The sequence below is a fragment of the Drepanopeziza brunnea genome, assembly GCF_022702325.1.
Source record: "Drepanopeziza brunnea f. sp. 'multigermtubi' strain 214-2 chromosome Unknown ctg2, whole genome shotgun sequence".
Taxonomy (NCBI): domain Eukaryota; kingdom Fungi; phylum Ascomycota; class Leotiomycetes; order Helotiales; family Drepanopezizaceae; genus Drepanopeziza; species Drepanopeziza brunnea.
The window spans coordinates 3,524,644-3,543,038 of NW_027094065.1; the positions used below are offsets into that span (position 1 = coordinate 3,524,644).

Consider the following 18,395-nt stretch of genomic DNA (forward strand, 5'->3'; position numbering starts at 1 on the left):
AGCAAAACCGATAATTCTGTCCGTGAATTGATAATGATTTAGTTAGCTATCTGGGATCGAGGCAGGGTTGGGTATCGCTCCCATTAAATAGGATCTATGTATCCCATTAGTGCGTCTCGTCTGAAATTTCATCTGGGAGGTTGATACTGATACTGATGAAGGACGGGGGGTGGGGGTTGGGGGTTGGGTAGGCTGTTATGATCTTGAAGGGTGAGAAGATGAAGAGAAGAGGAGAAGAGGAGAAGAGAAGAGGAAGAGATTGTCTTAGCTACGTATATATATTCATAGCAAGCGCGTTCTTTCAAGCTTACAGCGTGACCTTGTTAATTCAAGTCGCCTGGGTAGGCTTAGAGCTGTGGTAAGTATAGAATGAATTCCATTCCCGAATAAATCCCATCCCTATAGATCGGAAATAAGCAAAGTAGACTGCGCTATTGAAATCTCCAAAGCAAACTGGCGCAACAACAGTTGAGGTATAAAGCGGAGCTACCTACCCATGTGGCGCTCGGAAACATCTCCGTTAAAATCCCATCAAATAGTACAATACACCTTAATACTCTGGGAACACCGCGCGTCCAACATGACCGCCATTTAATCTTCCAAGCCCTCTCTGTCTGTGCCAGAAACTTCCATTGACTAGCTAGTCACTAGCCTCCCCTCCGAGTAATCAGCCGCAGAAACCTCCCCGGGGCCGTCGCCAGCGCCTCCTTCCTCTTAGCCCTCCGCACCCGCTTCTCCCTCTCCATCAGCATCGAGGCGGTAGTGGAGGTCGTCGAGCCACCGCTCATCGTCAAATAGGCTTTCGCGAGCTGCGATTTATCGGACACGGCTTTTAGAATCGCCGCTCCGGACTTCGTCGAGGCGAAGGCCCCGTGGCCGCGAGAAGAGGACGAGGCTGCTTTGAACTGCCCGCCTAGCGCCGAGAAGTCCCTCACCTGAGCCGACAGAGGCTGCGATTTGTCGACGGGGACTCGGTGGGTGGTGATGACCTGCGTCTGGGGTACGGTAACAGTGGCTTCGGTCGACGTCCTGGGATTCTTCAATTTGTTCACTCGGATCCGGTCGGGAACCACTCCTGAATTTAGGTTAGCGTCATGGTGGAAATCTGGGATCGGCACAAAGCGATCGCAACGTACTGATATTGACCTTTTCACCTTTGCAGATGCAGTATGGTTGTGAAGTGTCGTCGCCGCGGATTTGGCCTGATCCGAGCTTGACTCGCAGCCCGCTGGGTCCAAAAACATAATAGTTCCCATCTTCATCGACGCGAACTTCTTCAATCCCCTCGCCCGAGTTGTAATGGAGCCAGACTGCCCTGCCAAATCGATCCAGAAGCCAGGTCTGGCGCTTTACAAAAAGCGGGGGAGAATTTTGGATTGGCATGGTTGGGCTCGGATCTGTAGATGTTGCGGAATCGCTGTCGACTTCCGTAATAGCTTCCAAGCGGGTTGGCTCTAGGTGTAGCGGCCCAACCACAATCTTTGGTACAGTAAGTGCTGGCTCCCTGAGTACTTCTTGACTTCGAGATGTCTCGAGCGGGTGCCTCACAATGGATGAGTGACTGTTGTTCTATCTTGTTCTTAGCACCTCATTTTTGGAACAATTCTGGAGCCTTACTGTCACTGATCGCTCGCACTCTTTCTTTTCTCTCTTTCCAGGGGCGGATACAATGTTCGGCGTCCTCTCTGGCAGCGCCGACACGGGGGCTAGTCTGCTGTTTTGCTGACGACTTTTGGTTGGCCTAGATGACATATCGCTCGTTTCCTGTGATTCGGTTCGGGTCTCTGGCTCCAATATGTACGACCGACATGATTTGAAAGAGACACTGCGCCTTGGGATGCCATCAGATAAGGTACTCATGGTACTTATCGAGTCGCTATCAGATCCCAAAGATCCCGCTACATCTTCATCCTCCTCATCATGAGTTTCTAGGCTCGAAGCATACGCCGCAGATCCAACCGAACACGTGGAATCCCGTCGCTGATCGAACAGCTCTATCTTAAGGTCGTGAGATCCACCAGTGAATGTGAGGGTGATCGCATGCCCCAGTTCGTCCATTGTACTGGATCGATAAGGCTTTCGAGGCGATTTGAACCCAGGAATGACACTCGAGTGACGCGAGGTCGAAATTCCGTCAAGTACAATTTCAATATGAAATTCAATATGGATTAAAAGAATGTGAGATGAGAGATGGTCGTCCCAGAGGGTGCGACAAGTATAAAATGCCTTGATGCTTGGAAGTGTTGGACTCGGGTTCCGTCGAGACCAAACGCCATAAGCAATGCGCACTGTGCCGGATGGCCATGTTGATTGGATTTAAGCATCTAAATAGAGTTTGCTGGCACACCGTTCAAGCATAAGTCCTGGCTTGCGGTTTCGGGATCTGGACCAAACCCTGTGATTGGCACGTGAGCTTCTACACGTGACCATAGAGCGTGTCTCGAAGTTCAAGACGAACAACAAGTTCTTCCGACGAATCAATTAAATCAAAGCGCTGTACGGATTCCCCTTCTATCGACAGAGTATTGTTTGACGAATCTTGCACATTGCATGGCTGGTAGGTGCGTTAATTAACGCACACACCACCAATTTCTGTTGCGCCCGAAGATTTTCTTAGCATGAGATGAAGAAACATCAGCATAATCCGAGGAATTCATCTTCTCTGAGGATATCGCAGAAAGTCTTGCGCGGCAGGCCTCATCCGTTCTGGCATCGTAGACGTCTCCGACGAAGGCCTAACCATTGTGCTAGAAGGGCTCTGCAGTTCGGCTTGAGGCAAAGGAATGACGGTTTCTTACGCACTGAACAACGCATTTTCTCCGAAATATCAATTGGCATAGCTTGTGAAAACGAGCTGATCTTGCCAGTTAATCTTGAACAGGCAAAGAAAATGCATAGGTGGAGTGAGCTTTCCAAAGGAAAAGGCAAAGATCAAAGTTACAGAGAAATAAACACCTGTAGATCGATGCACAAAGCAGCGGTGGCAGCTCCGAGCGCATACTTTCAGTAAGCATACCGGTACCGGTACCGGTACATACCGCTCACGCACGTGGCGAGGACCGACTGGGCCAGCGCTCTGCTCACACGTCTCACGCCCCACGTCCCACGCCCGACAATGCCGCAGGGGAATGATGCAACCATCTCCTCCAAGTCTGAAGATAGCTACAGACAGGCAAAGTTTGAAGGAAGGGCAGATACTTAAGAATAAAACAGCACTGACCTTATTTTATGAGTGAGGCGCCAGTCGAATATTATTTCTTCCCTCAACCCTATCCGCTGAACAACACGACCCAAGACAACATACCCGGCCCATTATTAATTGTGCAAATTCATCGTCTTGGCCCAAATCTAAACACGGCTTAATTGATGTTATCTCCTCGTGCAAGAGGAAATGATGCATGGGGGAAAGTTACCGTAGTCTTAGAGTGGGCTATCAACAAAGACCCGGGGATTAACTCTGATTAGACGTCTTCCTCTCCCTTAATTGCATCAGCCAACTTGAGATACCGTATCGCGTCTCGGGTCTCTACAGAGTAAAAACACCGACGCGGGAGGCAAAGCTCCAAGTGGATACATAGCCTTAATCGTACCCCTGGTCGGAGTACATGTTGACAAGTCATCAGCAATGACTCGCTGCGAGCTGATATGCACAAAGTAAGCGACCGCATAAAGCGCAAGTATGTATACAGCCCTCCAGGCTGGGACTCTCCCCGCATCGACGGGTGTCTGGTCTGAGCCACTGCCGTATCCCATCACATAACGGCCGCGCGTGCAAGCGTAACAGATTGGATGGTGCGAGTAGGTGGTCTCCTGCAAGTCTTACCGCACCCGCGTGGTGCGTTAACGTTAGGTAGGTAACTGGGTCGCCGGCGACCCTACTTGCCCTCTAGCAGTCCTCTGGGATGGCCGACGGCGATAGCACGCTACTGAGTCCTGTTAGTTGAAACTGGAGATGTCAAGGTGTTGAAGGGCGCTTACGCTTGGGATGATAGGAGGATGCAGATGGGGAGGGGAGTATCAGGATATCGTCATCGTTGGGGTTTGCCTGGATTGACCGATCTTTCTGCACGTTTCAGCTAGGCTGCAGACGAGGAGAGCATCGCCTTCAAGTCTGATGTTGAAGACCTATCCACCACACTATCCGCCACAACTGCGTGCCGTGGTGTGGTGGTGGTGGTGGTGGTGATGGCTGCTTGCGAGGGAGGGCAATGATACTTGGTAAGTAAGATCACGTGAGTAAAACATTGTACGTAGTATACCGGTATTATGAATTATTCTGCCATCCGGGGTAGAGGCGGTGACGGGAGCTGGCCCGGCCCGGCCAAAACCTGGCAAGACCGGGCCAGCTCCGCCCACGGACACGCTTGGTGTAACTTGGCATGGCATAGCTTGACCTGGCCTGGCACCGTGCATTTGTTTATTCCACTTCTTCATCTCCGTACGACAACAACGACAACTACAATAACTACAACACCAGAGACTTCTATCCTGCTGACCACCTGCACGCACTCGTCCTTTGCTCCAAGGACACATCGATACAGCCTCGATTTTCTATTTACTCGGCTCAATACCCGAGCACAATTCACAGCCTGCTTTACTTGCTTGCTTGCTTGCTAGGCGAAATCCAAGCCTCTTCATCTCCCCGTCGACGCCAAAATCCAAACAAAACATCGCAATTCTCCTGCGCCAACGCTTTCGAAAATCTCCAGCTTCCCCACCAATCCAAGCCGCACGTCTGAGCGAGGCCTCGACAGAGCTTCCCAGTGCATAATCTGTGCGAGTGCTTCTCACAGACACAAATTCTGCGCAAACCTTCATGCCGTCCGGCGACAGCAACGACAACGAAAACAACAACGAATCGCGAACCTCCCACTTTCTCCCGACACACATGCGATACGAGCGTCAATATCATCCAGAAATCTGCCGACACGAGCAACTCTTAATCTCCATCTGGGCGGCTCCCGCCACCCAAGTCGCCCGCTATGGATCAAACGGCACATACCGCGCTGCTCGCCGCGAACCTGGTGTATGCGAGAGCAGCTAATACCACAGAGTCAACGACAGATTCCAGGCCGCCGGTCTACAAAGCAATCGGCATATCACTAGCCATCGGCTCAGGCGTGTTCATCGGAGTATCTTTCGTAATGAAGAAGGTCGGGCTACTGCGTGCCAATGAGAAATACGAAGAGGTTGCTGGCGAGGGCTACGGATACCTCAAAAACGGGTTCTGGTGGTGCGGCATGGTGCTGATGATTGTGGGAGAGGTGATGAATGCCGGGGCTTATGCGTTTGTTGATGCGATATTGGTGGCGCCTATGGGGGCCTTGTCAGTGGTGGTCACGACCATTCTGTCGGCGATATTCCTGAAGGAGAGACTAAGCTTAGTGGGCAAGATTGGGTGTTTTCTGTGTATTGTTGGATCCGTTGTCATTGCGATGAACTCGCCCTCGGAGTCATCGGTGGCCAACATCGAGCAGATGCAGGATTTCGTTATTGCCCCGGGCTTTCTCAGTTTCGGGGGAGTGGTGCTCATTGCATGCGCCGTGCTTGTATTTTGGGCCGGTCCGAAGTACGGGAAAAAGACCATGATGGTGTATCTCTCGATTTGCAGCCTGATGGGTGGACTCAGTGTGGTGTGTACACAAGGCTTTGGTGCTGCCGTCATTGCCCAGATTTCGGGGAAGCCCCAATTCAACCACTGGTTCATCTATATTCTGCTGGCTTTTGTCATCTTTACACTTGTCACGGAAATCATCTATCTCAACGTAAGTCTTCTATCCGTATCCCTAGAATCAGACTAACAGATATCAGAAAGCACTGAACTTGTATAACGCAGCCTTGGTCACGCCGACATACTATGTTATTTTCACCAGCTGCACTATTGTCACATCTATTATTCTCTTCAAAGGGTTTAAAGGATCCCCTACTTCAATCGTCACTGTCATTTTGGGATTCTTTACTATCTGTGCCGGGGTCGTTCTACTTCAATTGTCGAAATCCGCCAAGGATGTTCCAGACGCTGCCGTATTTGCAGGTGACCTGGACCAAGTCCGTACTATTGCCGAACAAGAGCAGTCCGAGATGGAGCCAAAAGCAGATGCCATTCGAGGAACAGCAGCTATCGTCCGACGCATTTCACAGGCCAGAGATAAAATGCAGTTAGCAGAAGCCAAGCGGCTACACGAAGAGAGACAGCTAGACCTTGTGCCCATCGGCGAGAACGAGCACGTCGAATGGGATGGTCTCCGAAGACGTAGAACAACATTCGGAACCAACAGTGTCCGCTCCCGCAGCGTCCGCTCCCGCGGCAACACGACCCCTTTTCCAGAATTCGACACCCACACCCCAGTGCAACACATACCCGTCCAGCATCCACCGCTCGGCATGTCGCGTTTCCCTACCGACTCCGATGACTCCGACCACGAGGACCACCGCCCTAACACGGGCTCCTCGCTCTCCTTCTTCCAGCGTGCCCGCTCGATCGTGGACCCCCGCTCCCGCAACACCACCCTACAAAATTCAACCCAAAGCCCTATGCACCCCGTCCCACTAACCGAAATCTCCGTCCCGACCTATAAAAGCGCGATTGACGGCACTCCAACCTTCTCTTACGGCCACGACGCAGGGGGCGGCGGCCACACGTACAATTCACCACCTGGGAAAACAGAATACCAAGGCGCTGGTGAACGCCACGTTACGATTGTGGAAGACTACCCCAGGCTTGGGAGCTCGGGGAGTCTGCATCCGAGTATGGCTCCTACGCCACCGCCACATTCTGCGAGGAGACAATTTTCGTTCCAGAACGTATTCAGGAAGGGACAGTCACCATCACAAAGGCAGGCTGGAGTCTTATCCGAGGAACAAAATCCCCAAGGGCAGTCCCGATCGCCTATGGCGCGCAAAGGTCTTGGAAATCTTCGAGGCAGCACACCCGCTGTGAAAGGCGCCACGGAGGAAGAAAGACTTGGTCTCGTTAAGGGGGACACGAATACAGAACGTCGGCCGGCGTTACCGACGTATGAAGACGAAGACGAGGGGAGTGAAGCCAGTGGAAGCCAGGCAAGGATGAGAAGTGATAGCGAGGGTAGCAGGGATCTGACGGGTGGGAGGAGGCAGCATGGACTCGAGGCTGGCGGGGTGCTGGAACACCAGTACTATGATCCGACGAGCTATGCACCACCTACCAGTGTGGGTAGAGGGACGGGGAGGCCGTTACCGCCGCCGCCGCCGGACGCCGACGACGAGTTTATCGGTGGAGGAGGTGGCGCTGGCAGGAGCGGCGCGTTTGTATAAGGGATTTCCTGAGATCAGGATAAGGATGAATGTACATCCGAGGTCAAGGGATCGGAAAGGCGGGTGAAGGTAAAATGACGAGTCATGACTTTCATTGAACGGACTCCGCAACGAATTTCTTTTGGATACGCAATGCGTATATAATAACTGTATTATAGATCTTATCGTTGCTAGTTTGCTGAGAGTGGATAGCGTCAGGGTACGCGTTGATGGTACGTGTACGAGTAACACGACGATGAGCACTGGAGCGGGAGGGGGAGGAGGCTAGGGGCTACAGGAACTTGTGCATACCAGCATCGAGACGAGACACAGCCGAGGGACCACAGTACCGGGAGCGCAGTGTATCGAGCGATGAGTATTAAAGCTTTACTCCATTTTTTCGCCTTTGTTTTCATTTTGATGCCAGGTAAACAGGTAAGTACCGAGCGGCGGGGTGATGATGAGAATAAGGTTACTGGGTGGATTGATTAGTAGGCAGGTATTTTCAAGACTTGTGTATTTCGGACTTGGCCATTCAGCCAAGTAGCTAGGTATCTGAGATGGCTACCAGGGCAGTATGCATTTATAATAACAATGAATAATTAAAGTTTTTCCAAGGGGTCACAGGGTTGAAGAACTGAATAGTGGGGGTTTGCTGGCATATACGAGTAGACTGAGGAGACTTGGGCATCCCGTTCGCTCTGCCGTCTACGAACACAAGTAAGCCTCTGATCGCGGTGGATTGGGTAGTAGGTGGGTGACCACCAGCGAATGCCTGCTGTTGTATGTCTATTACTGTCTCGTCTCTCTCTTTTTTTTTTTTTTTTGGCTCTTGATGTGTTGTGGAGTTGAGTTATCTGTCTGCTGCCTGCCTGCCTGCCTGCCTGCCTGCTGTGAAAGAAAGAAAGACTGATCAACGAACGGCCTCGCCAACCTCGGGAGATGAAGAATATGTAGGGTATCAGCACTTTTTATTTTTGTTGAGCAGTTGTATCTTCTGCCTGACTCGTCGGTTGGCTGAGTATGAGTGAAAAAAAAAAAAAAAAACTGCCAACTCCCGCTAGTCCTCCGTCACTACTGGAACGGGTTGTCGCGAAAGTTCAGCTTCGCTGTAATAGCAACACGGGTTTCCAAATAAGGTATTAGATCTGATTTGAGATGGAGGCTGCATCTCAACCTCTCTCGCTCATGTATGGCTAGCGACTGACATGATTTCCAGAGAGGACGGGGGGGAAAAACACCTCAAAATTATGGACCAATTTCTATCCGCACTAGATCACCGAACTGATGGGTAATGACAGTTCTTGTCCCCTCTTCACCCAGTAGACAAACTCTGCGAGCTGGTCGAGAACAGCGTGCACAATCGCCATTCCCCCGGCCGAATTCAGCTCTTCCAACCACGAACTGTGTGTGCCGACCAGACTCTCTCGAATCCAATGGTCGTAGAAAGCCTTGCAGAAAAGGCTCAGGATTGATGGGTGCTTTCCATAAAGGCTCACCAGAGTCTTGAACTGTGTGCAGCGACGAGATAGTGGCGTATCCTTGCCCTCTAAGATTTCAACAAAGCTTGCACATACATTTAGCCAAGTCATCAGCAGTAGAGACGTAGACAGACGATTTACGTACACCGTGATTTCCTTCCCGTTGTCGTCTACTCCCTGCCAAACCGACTGCTCGCTGTACGAGATGGTCTCCTTGTACAGCACTTTTTTGAGATTGGTGAGTGATGGGTGTAGGTCTAGAGTCGTGAAGTTTTGGAGTGAGCGTATAGGCGACTTGGTATAGGACTGAGAAATAAGCTTCGCTTCCGCAGTGTTCAGGCCCTGAAAGGCGGCGAAGTGCCAGCTAAACCCTAGCTCGTCCTTGAATGGTGCCGAATAAGAGAAGCTAGTCCGGTAAATTTGGCGGAATTCCGACATCGCGATCCAGCTAATGGAGATGATGCTGGTTCAATCTCAATCTACGGTGAAGACTGACAGAGGGCGCACGCTTATCTACGTGGTACTGCCTCGATTCCCTGACGCTTCTTATAGAGCCTTGGAGAGCGAAAGTCGGAACGCCCTGCTGTTATTCAAGTGCACACTCACATTCCTGACAGGCTCCAAGTTTCCGTGCAACCAGGCCATGAAAGCGGGTCTCTTCCAAGCGCAGAACGACGTTGCCAGGCCCCCCGAGAGACTCCAGGCCGTGGCAGACCGCATGCTAAACGTCTAAAAACTCGACCTCCCAAGACCCATGATAGCAAGGTTCAATTCCAGCCCCCAAAATGCACCCATACCATCGACAAGGTCGCGAAGGCCAACTTGGCGCCGGATCCCTGGTTTGCTTGGATACCAGAAAAGGCCACTATGAGCGATGTGGAAGCCTCTTACCGATCGGCACTCAACGCGGGCACCTCAAATATGATCAGGTCCCTTCCTTGGTAGGCCAAGAATAATGGCCAGAACGATGTTTGGGACCCTTACATTCTCGCCTCTGCTAACGTCCCCCGCGCTCGGCTCGATGCAAAAAAGTTGAAAGATATCGAACTGCGCCTTCAGGTGGCCACTCGTATCGTCCCCACAGCGGTCGAATGGACAGCAAAAACCAAGGAATATGGCTTGATAGTCTCAGAACTGCAAGATATATTGCGTGTGGCGTTTGGCGACGACCAGTTGCCATCCACAAGGCCACTGAATGGTCGTGCTAGATTACCCAAAATACTGGGACTCGCTGCACAGGGTCTGAGCCGTGCGAATGAACTCGAGAAGAAGTCTGACATCCTAAGACGCGTTGGAACTGTTGCACGCATTATTGCATACACTCTATTGGGGGTACCTGTGGTGTCTGGGGAGTCTGGTGACTCCGGCAACGCTTCTGACGAGCAGGCACGTATACTTCCCACTATCATTCATTGTGCCGCGCTGATCTTATGGGTTGATCAGTGGGCAAATGTAGCTGGCGGCAAGAAATGGATTGTGCAATCTCGAAGTCTTGCCCGCTTCTGGTGCCGGGCAATAGCAAGAATGCCGCACTGGCGAGGACGAGAATGGGCATTACATCTCATGATAGGTGAGCTGTCAGGCATTGCAACGGGACTTCCGGCTGACGTGTCCCGTGTGAGGCGAAGCGCCTCTACGAGCGTTGTTTCGAACAGCCATTCCGGCGGGCTGGGAGAGTTCGTATCGACGTTGGAATCGGAGATATACTGGGGAGATTTGCCGGTCTTACATAGGCTCCCCGGTGTGGTTGAGTATGTGATAGCGTTGCTCGATGGTTGCGTGAGGTGAGTTGTCACCTAGTCTGAATGGGGGCCGGTTGCTGAATTCGATTTCAAGTCAGAACGTGATCTTTCGCGCTCTGGGATGCCCTGATTCCTACCTGGACACTATACATTCCACGCCACCTGCAGGAACTTCTGACAAGATGGCTTCTTCGTCTTCTCTGATTACTCGATCCGTCGTGGATAATTGGGATCCTTCTCATGTCGATGGAGTAGTTCACACAGGGGTACAAGGGGAAGAGCCGTACTCAGACGATCCATTCGCACTTGGAATACCCCGCACAGGCGACACTGGATCGAACGAAATAACGGATCCATATCATATGGAGATACTTCTCGGACCCGTCTCTGAAACAGCAGGATGTGCAGATGCTACGACTCATGATGGCCTCCAACCATCCATCTCTGGCGGAATTGAAGTTATTACCGAGAGCTTCAATCACGGATTCGTTATAAATGAAGCTAATGTGATGCATCCTTCAAGCACTATCTCCCCTGAGCTGCTACCGGATCTGATGTCCAATCCAATCGCAGCACACGCGCTGGGAAGAAACCGATGATACGTAATTTCAACCAACCAGGAGGGATAGCGGTCTGCGAGTTCAATTGATATGAAAAATTATGGCTCGGCCTTCGCTGTGGTGATACAGCACTGGAGCCTTCGCTCTCGCCACCGCAGCCTGCGCGAAGTTAGTGCATCATGGCTTTGATCTCGAAAGGGACCTCCTCCATTCACAAGTGGAAATCTTGGAGTCTGGGAGCAGATTTTATATCTTGATTGACGGCCATTTTTGTAAACAACAGCCAGAGTTGCGCAGCCTTGATCGCCGTAGATCGTGAAAGGCCATTGTAGGTCCTCTGACACTCACTCTCTTCGTCTCACTTTCTTCGTTCGCAATCATTGACGTGCAAGCAGCACCTCAAGTAAATGAGTTGTTCGCCGAGGACCGATCGGTGTTATCGCATTTGGAAGGCATATGCCGTGATGCACCTAGCTGCCATTCTTGCCGGTTTGTCCTTCTGCGTGCGGCATTGTTGGAGGATTTCACATACCAAGCTAGCAGGAGACACGGCTCAAGATGATTCTGATAGAGAAGGAGAATGGCAGACTCTTTGAAATGAAAAAGTATACTTGAAAGGAAAGCATTCGGACGAGATGCCTGCTGTAATGCAAGAGGCAATTTTTATTGGTTGTGCTAGATCATAATACAGCAGCGCGATGATTAGATCATTTCGTGCCGCGAATCTGTTCGAAACAAGTCTTGAGTTTTTCATATACTTCATCCTCAGAGCCGTTGCAATCGATCTTGTAAGATGGATTAATCAAAGGGACGTACGAGAGAAGGGATGGATGGACCAACTCACCCCGAAGAAAGGGCTGCAATCCCGCAAGTGCTGCTCAACTGGCGAGTTCTGCTGCTTGAAAGCCTCGACCCTGCCTTTGATCACGTCAGGATCGTCGTCCAAACGATTCGAAGATGCGCCTCGGTTGTGCATACGCTTGATCAAGACATCAACATCACAGTCCAGAAAAATGGTATTGAAGCTCGGACAAATCTTTGGAGGTTAGCGCGAGTTGACAAATGGCATGACAGCTCACCATCCTCTAAAATTCGTTGGCCTGGCTATTGTTCCTTGGGAACCCGTCGATGAGGAGGCACTGTTTCTGTCCTGGTGCTGATACCGCCCCAATTCTCCGCTCCAGCAGATCGCGACCAAGCGCGGAGGTACGGGCTGTGGTGGCTTAGACTTCATATGATCGGATATTAACTCTGCATATTCGGATCCTTCACGAGCCATTTCCTGCCTCAAGAGATCGCCTGCTGATATATGGCAGATACCGAACTCGAGTGCGAGTCGGGAATATTGGGTGATCTTGCCTGAACCAGGAGGGCCTACAAATGTGAGAAATACTCGGTACGAAGGGAAATGACAAACCGATCAAGAAGATAACCTCGCTGTACAAGTCCCTTTTCTCCCAGAAAGTTTTTCGTGCCTGGACCAGCGCGTCCTTCCATGGCTGGCACGCTCCACTTCGGACTTTGCTAACCTGGTCCTCGAACATCTCATCGTCTCTCCACTTCCCACATGATTTCATCTCGTTGGCTATGAGCTCTAAGGCACACTCGATCCGGTCAAGATCACGGACAATCTTCGCGTCCTCGGTTTTTCCGTCCTCAAATTCGAGTCAGAGTTCCATCGTTTGGTCCGCGAAGGCCGAATTTGACTTTGCAGCCTCGATCTGGATATATTTCATCGCCAGAAGCTCGCGTTGGTGCTTCTCTTCTGACAAGGCATCAGCAACGTGGATTGAGAGCCATCTTCGACTATTGCCCTACCTTTTGATACTCCTTGAGATGGCGTTATATCTCCAACAAGTGACTCGGCCATGTCATGGACAAGGGCCATAGCAGCTCTCCTGCTGGGGTCGCCATCAGACTGATAGATGTCAGTAAGAGGAGATCTCTTGAAGATGGACAAACCTTAAGCAGCGAAGCCATGACCGTCATCAAGAATATATGGCCGCTGACACTTTCTGGGCAATCAACACCATGCTGAACCCATCCAGTGCGGGGAAGATGCTTGAGTGTCTCGAGAAGCAACATGAATGGTACAGGCGAGACGATCTCGTGTTGGTCCATTGCGACGATATCAATTCAGTTGAGAAGTGGGGGAAAGTTGAGTGAGGTTGAAAAGGTATCAACTGTAGCATTTGATTGTTTTTACAGGTTGTACTGAAAGATCACGCTGTTCGAAATAAGAAGTTGTCAGGAAGGCCCCTCGCTTGCTTACTGTAAGATGCGATGCGATTCATACCATCAGATAGGGTTAGATCGGGCCGTCATGTGACTATACGGCGTTTAGCCAGCGACAGCATGATTCTGAAAACCCAAACTCTGCGCCATGATGGGCGGTAATTGTGTACGACACACTATGTTTGAGGAATTTTCAAACAATGATGCGTCTGAGTGCCTTACGCAAATCGCGACACATTCGGGGTCGGGTGAAGAGTGCGCAAGCGAGGTACAAGCTCTTCTCAGCATCCGACCATTGTCTGCAACATCGTCATACTGATCCTCCTTCCAAAATCCGAGTCTTTCGATCAGTTAACAGCTATTCGTTTTTCAGGAAACCGAAAGCTCCCAACCTCAACATATGTCCCATCACTCAAACATCGACGCGGCCCCCTCGACCCCAGCACCAACCACGAACTTCCACTTTACATCTTCCCATCCTTTCCTCCTCTTGATCTTGACTTGCAAATCACCTTCGGGATGTTTGACCTGCTCACTCATAGCCTGCATTTTGACCTCAAGGACCCTCACCCCCTCAATGTCAAATGCGGCGACCAAGGTAGCCACGACCCCGACGATTTCCATGCTGGAGAAATACCTCCCGGGGCATAGCGCCGAGCCGCCGCCAAAGGGGCTCAAAGCTTGCTTCCTCTTTTTTCGAGTCTCTTTGTCGATTCCGGCGGCGGTGGAGGAAGTGAGGAACCGCGTCGCGTCAAATCTTGCGGCATCGGGACCCCAGATTGAGGGGGAGGTGTGCATGGTCTGACAGTGGAGTTGGATGATGCTTCCTTCCTTGAGTGTATAAGTGTCGTTGAGGACGGTGTCGGCGGTGACGACGCGGTTGGGGATTGTTGCAGCGCGGATACGGAGGGTTTCTTGCCATGCTGATACGAGAAGTGGACAACTCTGCAGCAGGAGGCTGATGTCCATTCTGGCTTCGTTGTTTCCTGCTTGGGAATTTGATATGGATGTTATTTCTTCCACTTCTTTTCGGATAGACGAGAGAAGAGAAGGAGAAGAGTAGATGAAAGAGACGAGCCAGAAGATCCCGGGGTTGGAGTTTATAGTCGCGGCCATCAAAACACCAATATCAAAACAAGCAACGTCATCTGTTGTAAATCCATTCGAAGTGAGGACATCATGGCGGCCACGAATGAGAGCACTAGCATCGCCAAGATCATTATTCCTGTAGTAATGTTTGAAAGCTTCCCGGAAAGCAGCTCGAGCCCGGTTTCCAGACGGGCATGTTACTGACGGAAGAATGTTGAGAAAGAGGAGGGCGATGGATTTTTCAAAGTCCCTAAGCATTTTTTTTTAGTAACAATCGGAAGACGAGAAGACTGGGTGCGATGCCTCACACCAGCGATTGAATCATCGCACTATTTTGGGAGATCGGGTTCGACGCTCCATACAACGCTTCTGCAGTAGCAATCGTGAAGCGATGCTGAAGCCAATCGTAAAGATCTACCGTTTCGCCTACGGCATCAACTTCATCTAGGAAAGACGCAAATCGAGTGAGCGCGACAGCGTTCGTCTGAAAGAGCGATCGACCGGGCTGCATCGTTGCGTGCATAACTCTGTATGTTGCTTTCGCGACGGGATGTTCTTCCTCGCCATTTCACGAGGGGCGATACCCTGCAATAGATCGACTTGCCGCTTCGTCATCTGGAAGACCCTCTTCGATACGGAGGTAGTAATGGGATCGAAGGACAGCGTCTTGGCATTGCGGAAAACGCTCTGAGCAAGCTCCGGAGATGTGATGATATAGATCTTCTTCGAGAAGATCTTGAGGGCAGAGATTGGCCAGGGATATTTCGAGCTGGGATGCACATTTTAGCAATGACGAGCAGAGGTATTATCGGGATACGCACCACAGCTTCTGGTAATAGTCGGCTTGAAGGGTAATCATTCCCAGAAGGTGGCCGATAATAGGGACTTTCGGATGGACTATAGGTGGTCTTCGCGTGTGTGAGGTTTGTACTGTGCTACAATGACGGACAAGTAGCACTGTTGCGAAAATGAGGCCTATGAGAACAGCATATAGATTGCCATGCTGAATGATCTGAGCCAAAAGGCCTGGCTCTGTTGAATCTATATTAGAGGACATTGAAATATTAAATCTAAGATTCACATTGATATGCTTCCATAATATAAAGCATTGCGAAAGATCCCCGCGAGCGTTTCGGTTGTTGAAGTATGGCTGGATATTGATATACCGGTAACTTTTGGTCAGTCTGATTAAGGTTGAGGCCTTGATTGTGGAACTTCATTCCGCGGATCACGTGCCAGCCTATCGGAAATGCAACTTTCTGGTTATATGTTGCGGTTTTCTGGAGGATTATGATTAGTACGAGTAAGTAATATTAACGACATGATGATGTGTATTTTCATCGCAAAGCTGTACGAATGCGACTAAAGTATGGAGATATCTGATCTTGACAAGCTTCTAGGGAGACTCGAACCGACAAATCTCGCCTGATTGCATTGTTTTATAGATGTTATTCACTTCAAGAGAGCTCCAGTTTTTGGCAGAAGATGGTATAGCCCACGACACTCATTATTAAAGCATCCTCAAACAGGAATAGGCTTTGGTTTTAAGTCGTTAATTCAAATGTCTGATCTTCGCTTAGTCCTCCCAAATTTTTCATATGCTAAGCAAAGATATAGTTCGAAGCTGGAGCCAGTTTCAAGCTCGTAATCTTACCAATGTTCTGTGAGAATACTCACTCCCCTTACGAAGTGGCATATCGACGCGAGAACGCGGTGACTGCGGCCAGCCTGAACAATAGTTGGGTATTGTTGCACGAGCTGGAATGGAGCGCGCCACAAAATGCAACCATCCTGTAATCTTACCGTCGACGTTACCGTACTTGCAACCGCCCAAACTTGTCAACCAATTGTCGACCGTCTCATGTTCTCGAGATCCAACATGCTTTGCTTGACTCCGGACTGAAGTCAATTCGAAAAATGGCTGCATGAGAACCTCCAGTCGCGAGGGTAAAATCTCTATCTGGGCCTGTGAAAACGGGTCGGTATGGTCTCTCAACTCTCGAGCTGAGCCTTGGGCGCATGATCCCAACGATCCAGCCTCATTTCCTTGTTCGGACGGGGCACGCGTCTGTGGCTTCGCAGCTGAAAAAAACACCAGTCCTACCTAATCCGCGCTTTTCCCTTCACCTCAGTTTCGGTCCTCGATTCTCTTCTTTTCTTCTTCTGCTGTACATACCCTTTCACCATCTCCAACCATGAAGCCAACAATTCTCATCCTTCCGACCTTTTTGGTTCCCGGCCTCATGGCTCAGACAGTGACACACATCACCCAGATCGCGATCTTGTCAGACCTCCCCCTCTGCCTCTCTACCGCCGTCGAGCTGGTCTACGATGGTCTCCGCACGAGCGCGTGCCCCCAGACAAACCCGAGCAGCGCAGCCAGCTGCCTCTGTCTGAAGACCGTCAACTCGGAAGCGATATCGATGTCGATGTCGATCTACGTCATGATCATGTGCGCCGGCATCAGCGGAAAGGCGGGCGATACCGAGAATCTGTCGAGCGGCCTGGCGGTGTTCTCGGAATACTGCTCCGAAGCCCTGGGCAAAGTGCCGATCACGACGGCGGGAGCGACACCTGCGCAGACGGGCGCAGGGGTAACTACTCGTGGTATGTTAAAAGCCTTTTGACCGCAATGAAAACCTATCAACCAGTTCTCTCTTCGTTCAACTGAATCGCGCTTATGTCTTCTCTTAAGTACCGATTGCAACATCCACTCCCGCAGCTGGTAAGACAGATGCAGATCAGAACGACTCGCCCGCTTCGTCGTCGTCTTCTTCTTCCACAACCTCTTCCTCTTCTTCCACTTCTTCGTCTTCGGGCCTCAGCCTAGGCGAGAAACTCGCCATCGGCGTCTCCATACCCGCGACGCTAGCCACGATCATCGCCGTCTATTTCGCATACAAGCAGCACAAAAGGGAGAAATTAAAGGCAAAGCTCGCGGTCCAGCTTCTACCCGGGCCGGTGCGACTTCCTGCCTCGCCACCATCCTCCCAGCTTGTTCAGCAACGATGAAGATCTAAATCGATCCCCTAGGGATGTCCAATCAACGCACGCGTTGAATAAGACCCGGTCGAGTTAGACTGACATGACCTCGAACCCGAGATTGCCTTGAGCGGAAAATCTTGATCCGGGAAGAAACGATGATGGAGTAATCCGGAGAAGGATCTTGAAGATTATTTAGTCGTTGTGTGACTACTGGTTTTGCAGCCTTTGTCCGATATGGTTGATTGGTACGCGGACGGAATCGTGAGTGCCTCGTTTCGATGCCCTGGCCGGTAGGACATGCCAAACTGGAGATGAATTGCTGAAGTTAGATGGTGGACGAAGCTTCCCAGAATGCCGGACCTGACAGAGGTTGAGGTGCTCACTTTGTTCAGTCGGGGGGAAGGCGTCAAAGAGGGCAATTTTCTGACGGAAACATATAGAATAAATAAGTGGGCTCGCTGCACCGGGAACTCGTCGAACACTTCATGAGAAGATAGCGACGAGACACGTTGGGGAGAAGCTGCTATGGCTTACTAAGTCCTTCCATATGCCATGTATTTTTATAAAAAAAACTAATATTCTCGACGTCAGCGACCTGGGTACTATCGGCACAGTACTACCGCTGGAGTTGATAAGGCTTTTTCTTCACGTATTAGCCCCTTTCTCCTGCTCATGTAATCAGATGTACCGAGTCTGCAGATTCCTCATCTAAGTTGAAAGGTACTTGATATGCGTTACGTACCTTCCCAACAGCAGCTTCTTGGCGATTATTAAGCAGCGGTGCATCTGATATACTTCAACCATTTGCACCATGAGGTCAAAACTTCGATTGCAATGGAGTGGCGCCGACGAAAGCTTTTTCGACTCTCGGTTAGCTATCACAGCTGACCCTTATTACTTACGTCGCATATGTCAGACTGAAACAAGAAGAACTTCTTGTAGATATCCGAGGGGCCTCACCGACATTTCTTTTGTTATCCTAAGTGTCTACCACGACATCGGTAACTTCCCGACCCATCCCTTGGTATTTC

The 18,395-nt window shown here is 50.6% G+C and overlaps 8 protein-coding genes across 8 annotated transcripts; 3 read left to right on the forward strand and 5 right to left on the reverse strand.

Moving 5' to 3' along the window:
• Positions 1-647: 647 nt before the first annotated feature.
• On the reverse strand, positions 648-2,058 carry L3040_002097 (uncharacterized protein; the record flags this gene model as incomplete). Its single annotated transcript, XM_007290741.1, has 3 exons — positions 648-1,075; positions 1,137-1,569; positions 1,618-2,058. 3 exons carry the CDS (start codon positions 2,056-2,058, stop codon positions 648-650), a joined length of 1,302 nt encoding a protein of 433 aa, XP_007290803.1.
• Positions 2,059-4,982: 2,924 nt separating this feature from the next.
• On the forward strand, positions 4,983-7,293 carry L3040_002098 (uncharacterized protein; the record flags this gene model as incomplete). The annotated part of the gene is made up of 2 exons (XM_007290742.1): positions 4,983-5,765; positions 5,812-7,293. The coding sequence occupies 2 exons, from the start codon at positions 4,983-4,985 to the stop codon at positions 7,291-7,293; spliced, it is 2,265 nt and encodes a 754-aa protein (XP_007290804.1).
• A 1,250-nt stretch (positions 7,294-8,543) lies between these two features.
• On the reverse strand, positions 8,544-9,191 carry L3040_002099 (uncharacterized protein; the record flags this gene model as incomplete). Its single annotated transcript, XM_007290743.1, has 2 exons — positions 8,544-8,838; positions 8,899-9,191. The coding sequence occupies 2 exons, from the start codon at positions 9,189-9,191 to the stop codon at positions 8,544-8,546; spliced, it is 588 nt and encodes a 195-aa protein (XP_007290805.1).
• Positions 9,192-9,538: 347 nt separating this feature from the next.
• On the forward strand, positions 9,539-11,094 carry L3040_002100 (uncharacterized protein; the record flags this gene model as incomplete). Its single annotated transcript, XM_066157017.1, has 3 exons — positions 9,539-9,592; positions 9,699-10,537; positions 10,590-11,094. The coding sequence occupies 3 exons, from the start codon at positions 9,539-9,541 to the stop codon at positions 11,092-11,094; spliced, it is 1,398 nt and encodes a 465-aa protein (XP_066013013.1).
• Positions 11,095-11,762: 668 nt separating this feature from the next.
• On the reverse strand, positions 11,763-12,632 carry L3040_002101 (uncharacterized protein; the record flags this gene model as incomplete). The annotated part of the gene is made up of 6 exons (XM_066157018.1): positions 11,763-11,840; positions 11,900-11,973; positions 12,034-12,091; positions 12,135-12,140; positions 12,266-12,429; positions 12,473-12,632. 6 exons carry the CDS (start codon positions 12,630-12,632, stop codon positions 11,763-11,765), a joined length of 540 nt encoding a protein of 179 aa, XP_066013014.1.
• A 90-nt stretch (positions 12,633-12,722) lies between these two features.
• On the reverse strand, positions 12,723-13,176 carry L3040_002102 (uncharacterized protein; the record flags this gene model as incomplete). Its single annotated transcript, XM_066157019.1, has 3 exons — positions 12,723-12,820; positions 12,874-12,973; positions 13,018-13,176. 3 exons carry the CDS (start codon positions 13,174-13,176, stop codon positions 12,723-12,725), a joined length of 357 nt encoding a protein of 118 aa, XP_066013015.1.
• A 522-nt stretch (positions 13,177-13,698) lies between these two features.
• On the reverse strand, positions 13,699-15,238 carry L3040_002103 (uncharacterized protein; the record flags this gene model as incomplete). The annotated part of the gene is made up of 4 exons (XM_007290746.2): positions 13,699-14,629; positions 14,688-14,916; positions 14,964-15,148; positions 15,201-15,238. 4 exons carry the CDS (start codon positions 15,236-15,238, stop codon positions 13,699-13,701), a joined length of 1,383 nt encoding a protein of 460 aa, XP_007290808.2.
• Positions 15,239-16,574: 1,336 nt separating this feature from the next.
• L3040_002104 (uncharacterized protein) lies at positions 16,575-17,391 on the forward strand (the record flags this gene model as incomplete). The annotated part of the gene is made up of 2 exons (XM_066157020.1): positions 16,575-16,986; positions 17,075-17,391. 2 exons carry the CDS (start codon positions 16,575-16,577, stop codon positions 17,389-17,391), a joined length of 729 nt encoding a protein of 242 aa, XP_066013016.1.
• Between the last annotated feature and the right edge of the window lie 1,004 nt (positions 17,392-18,395).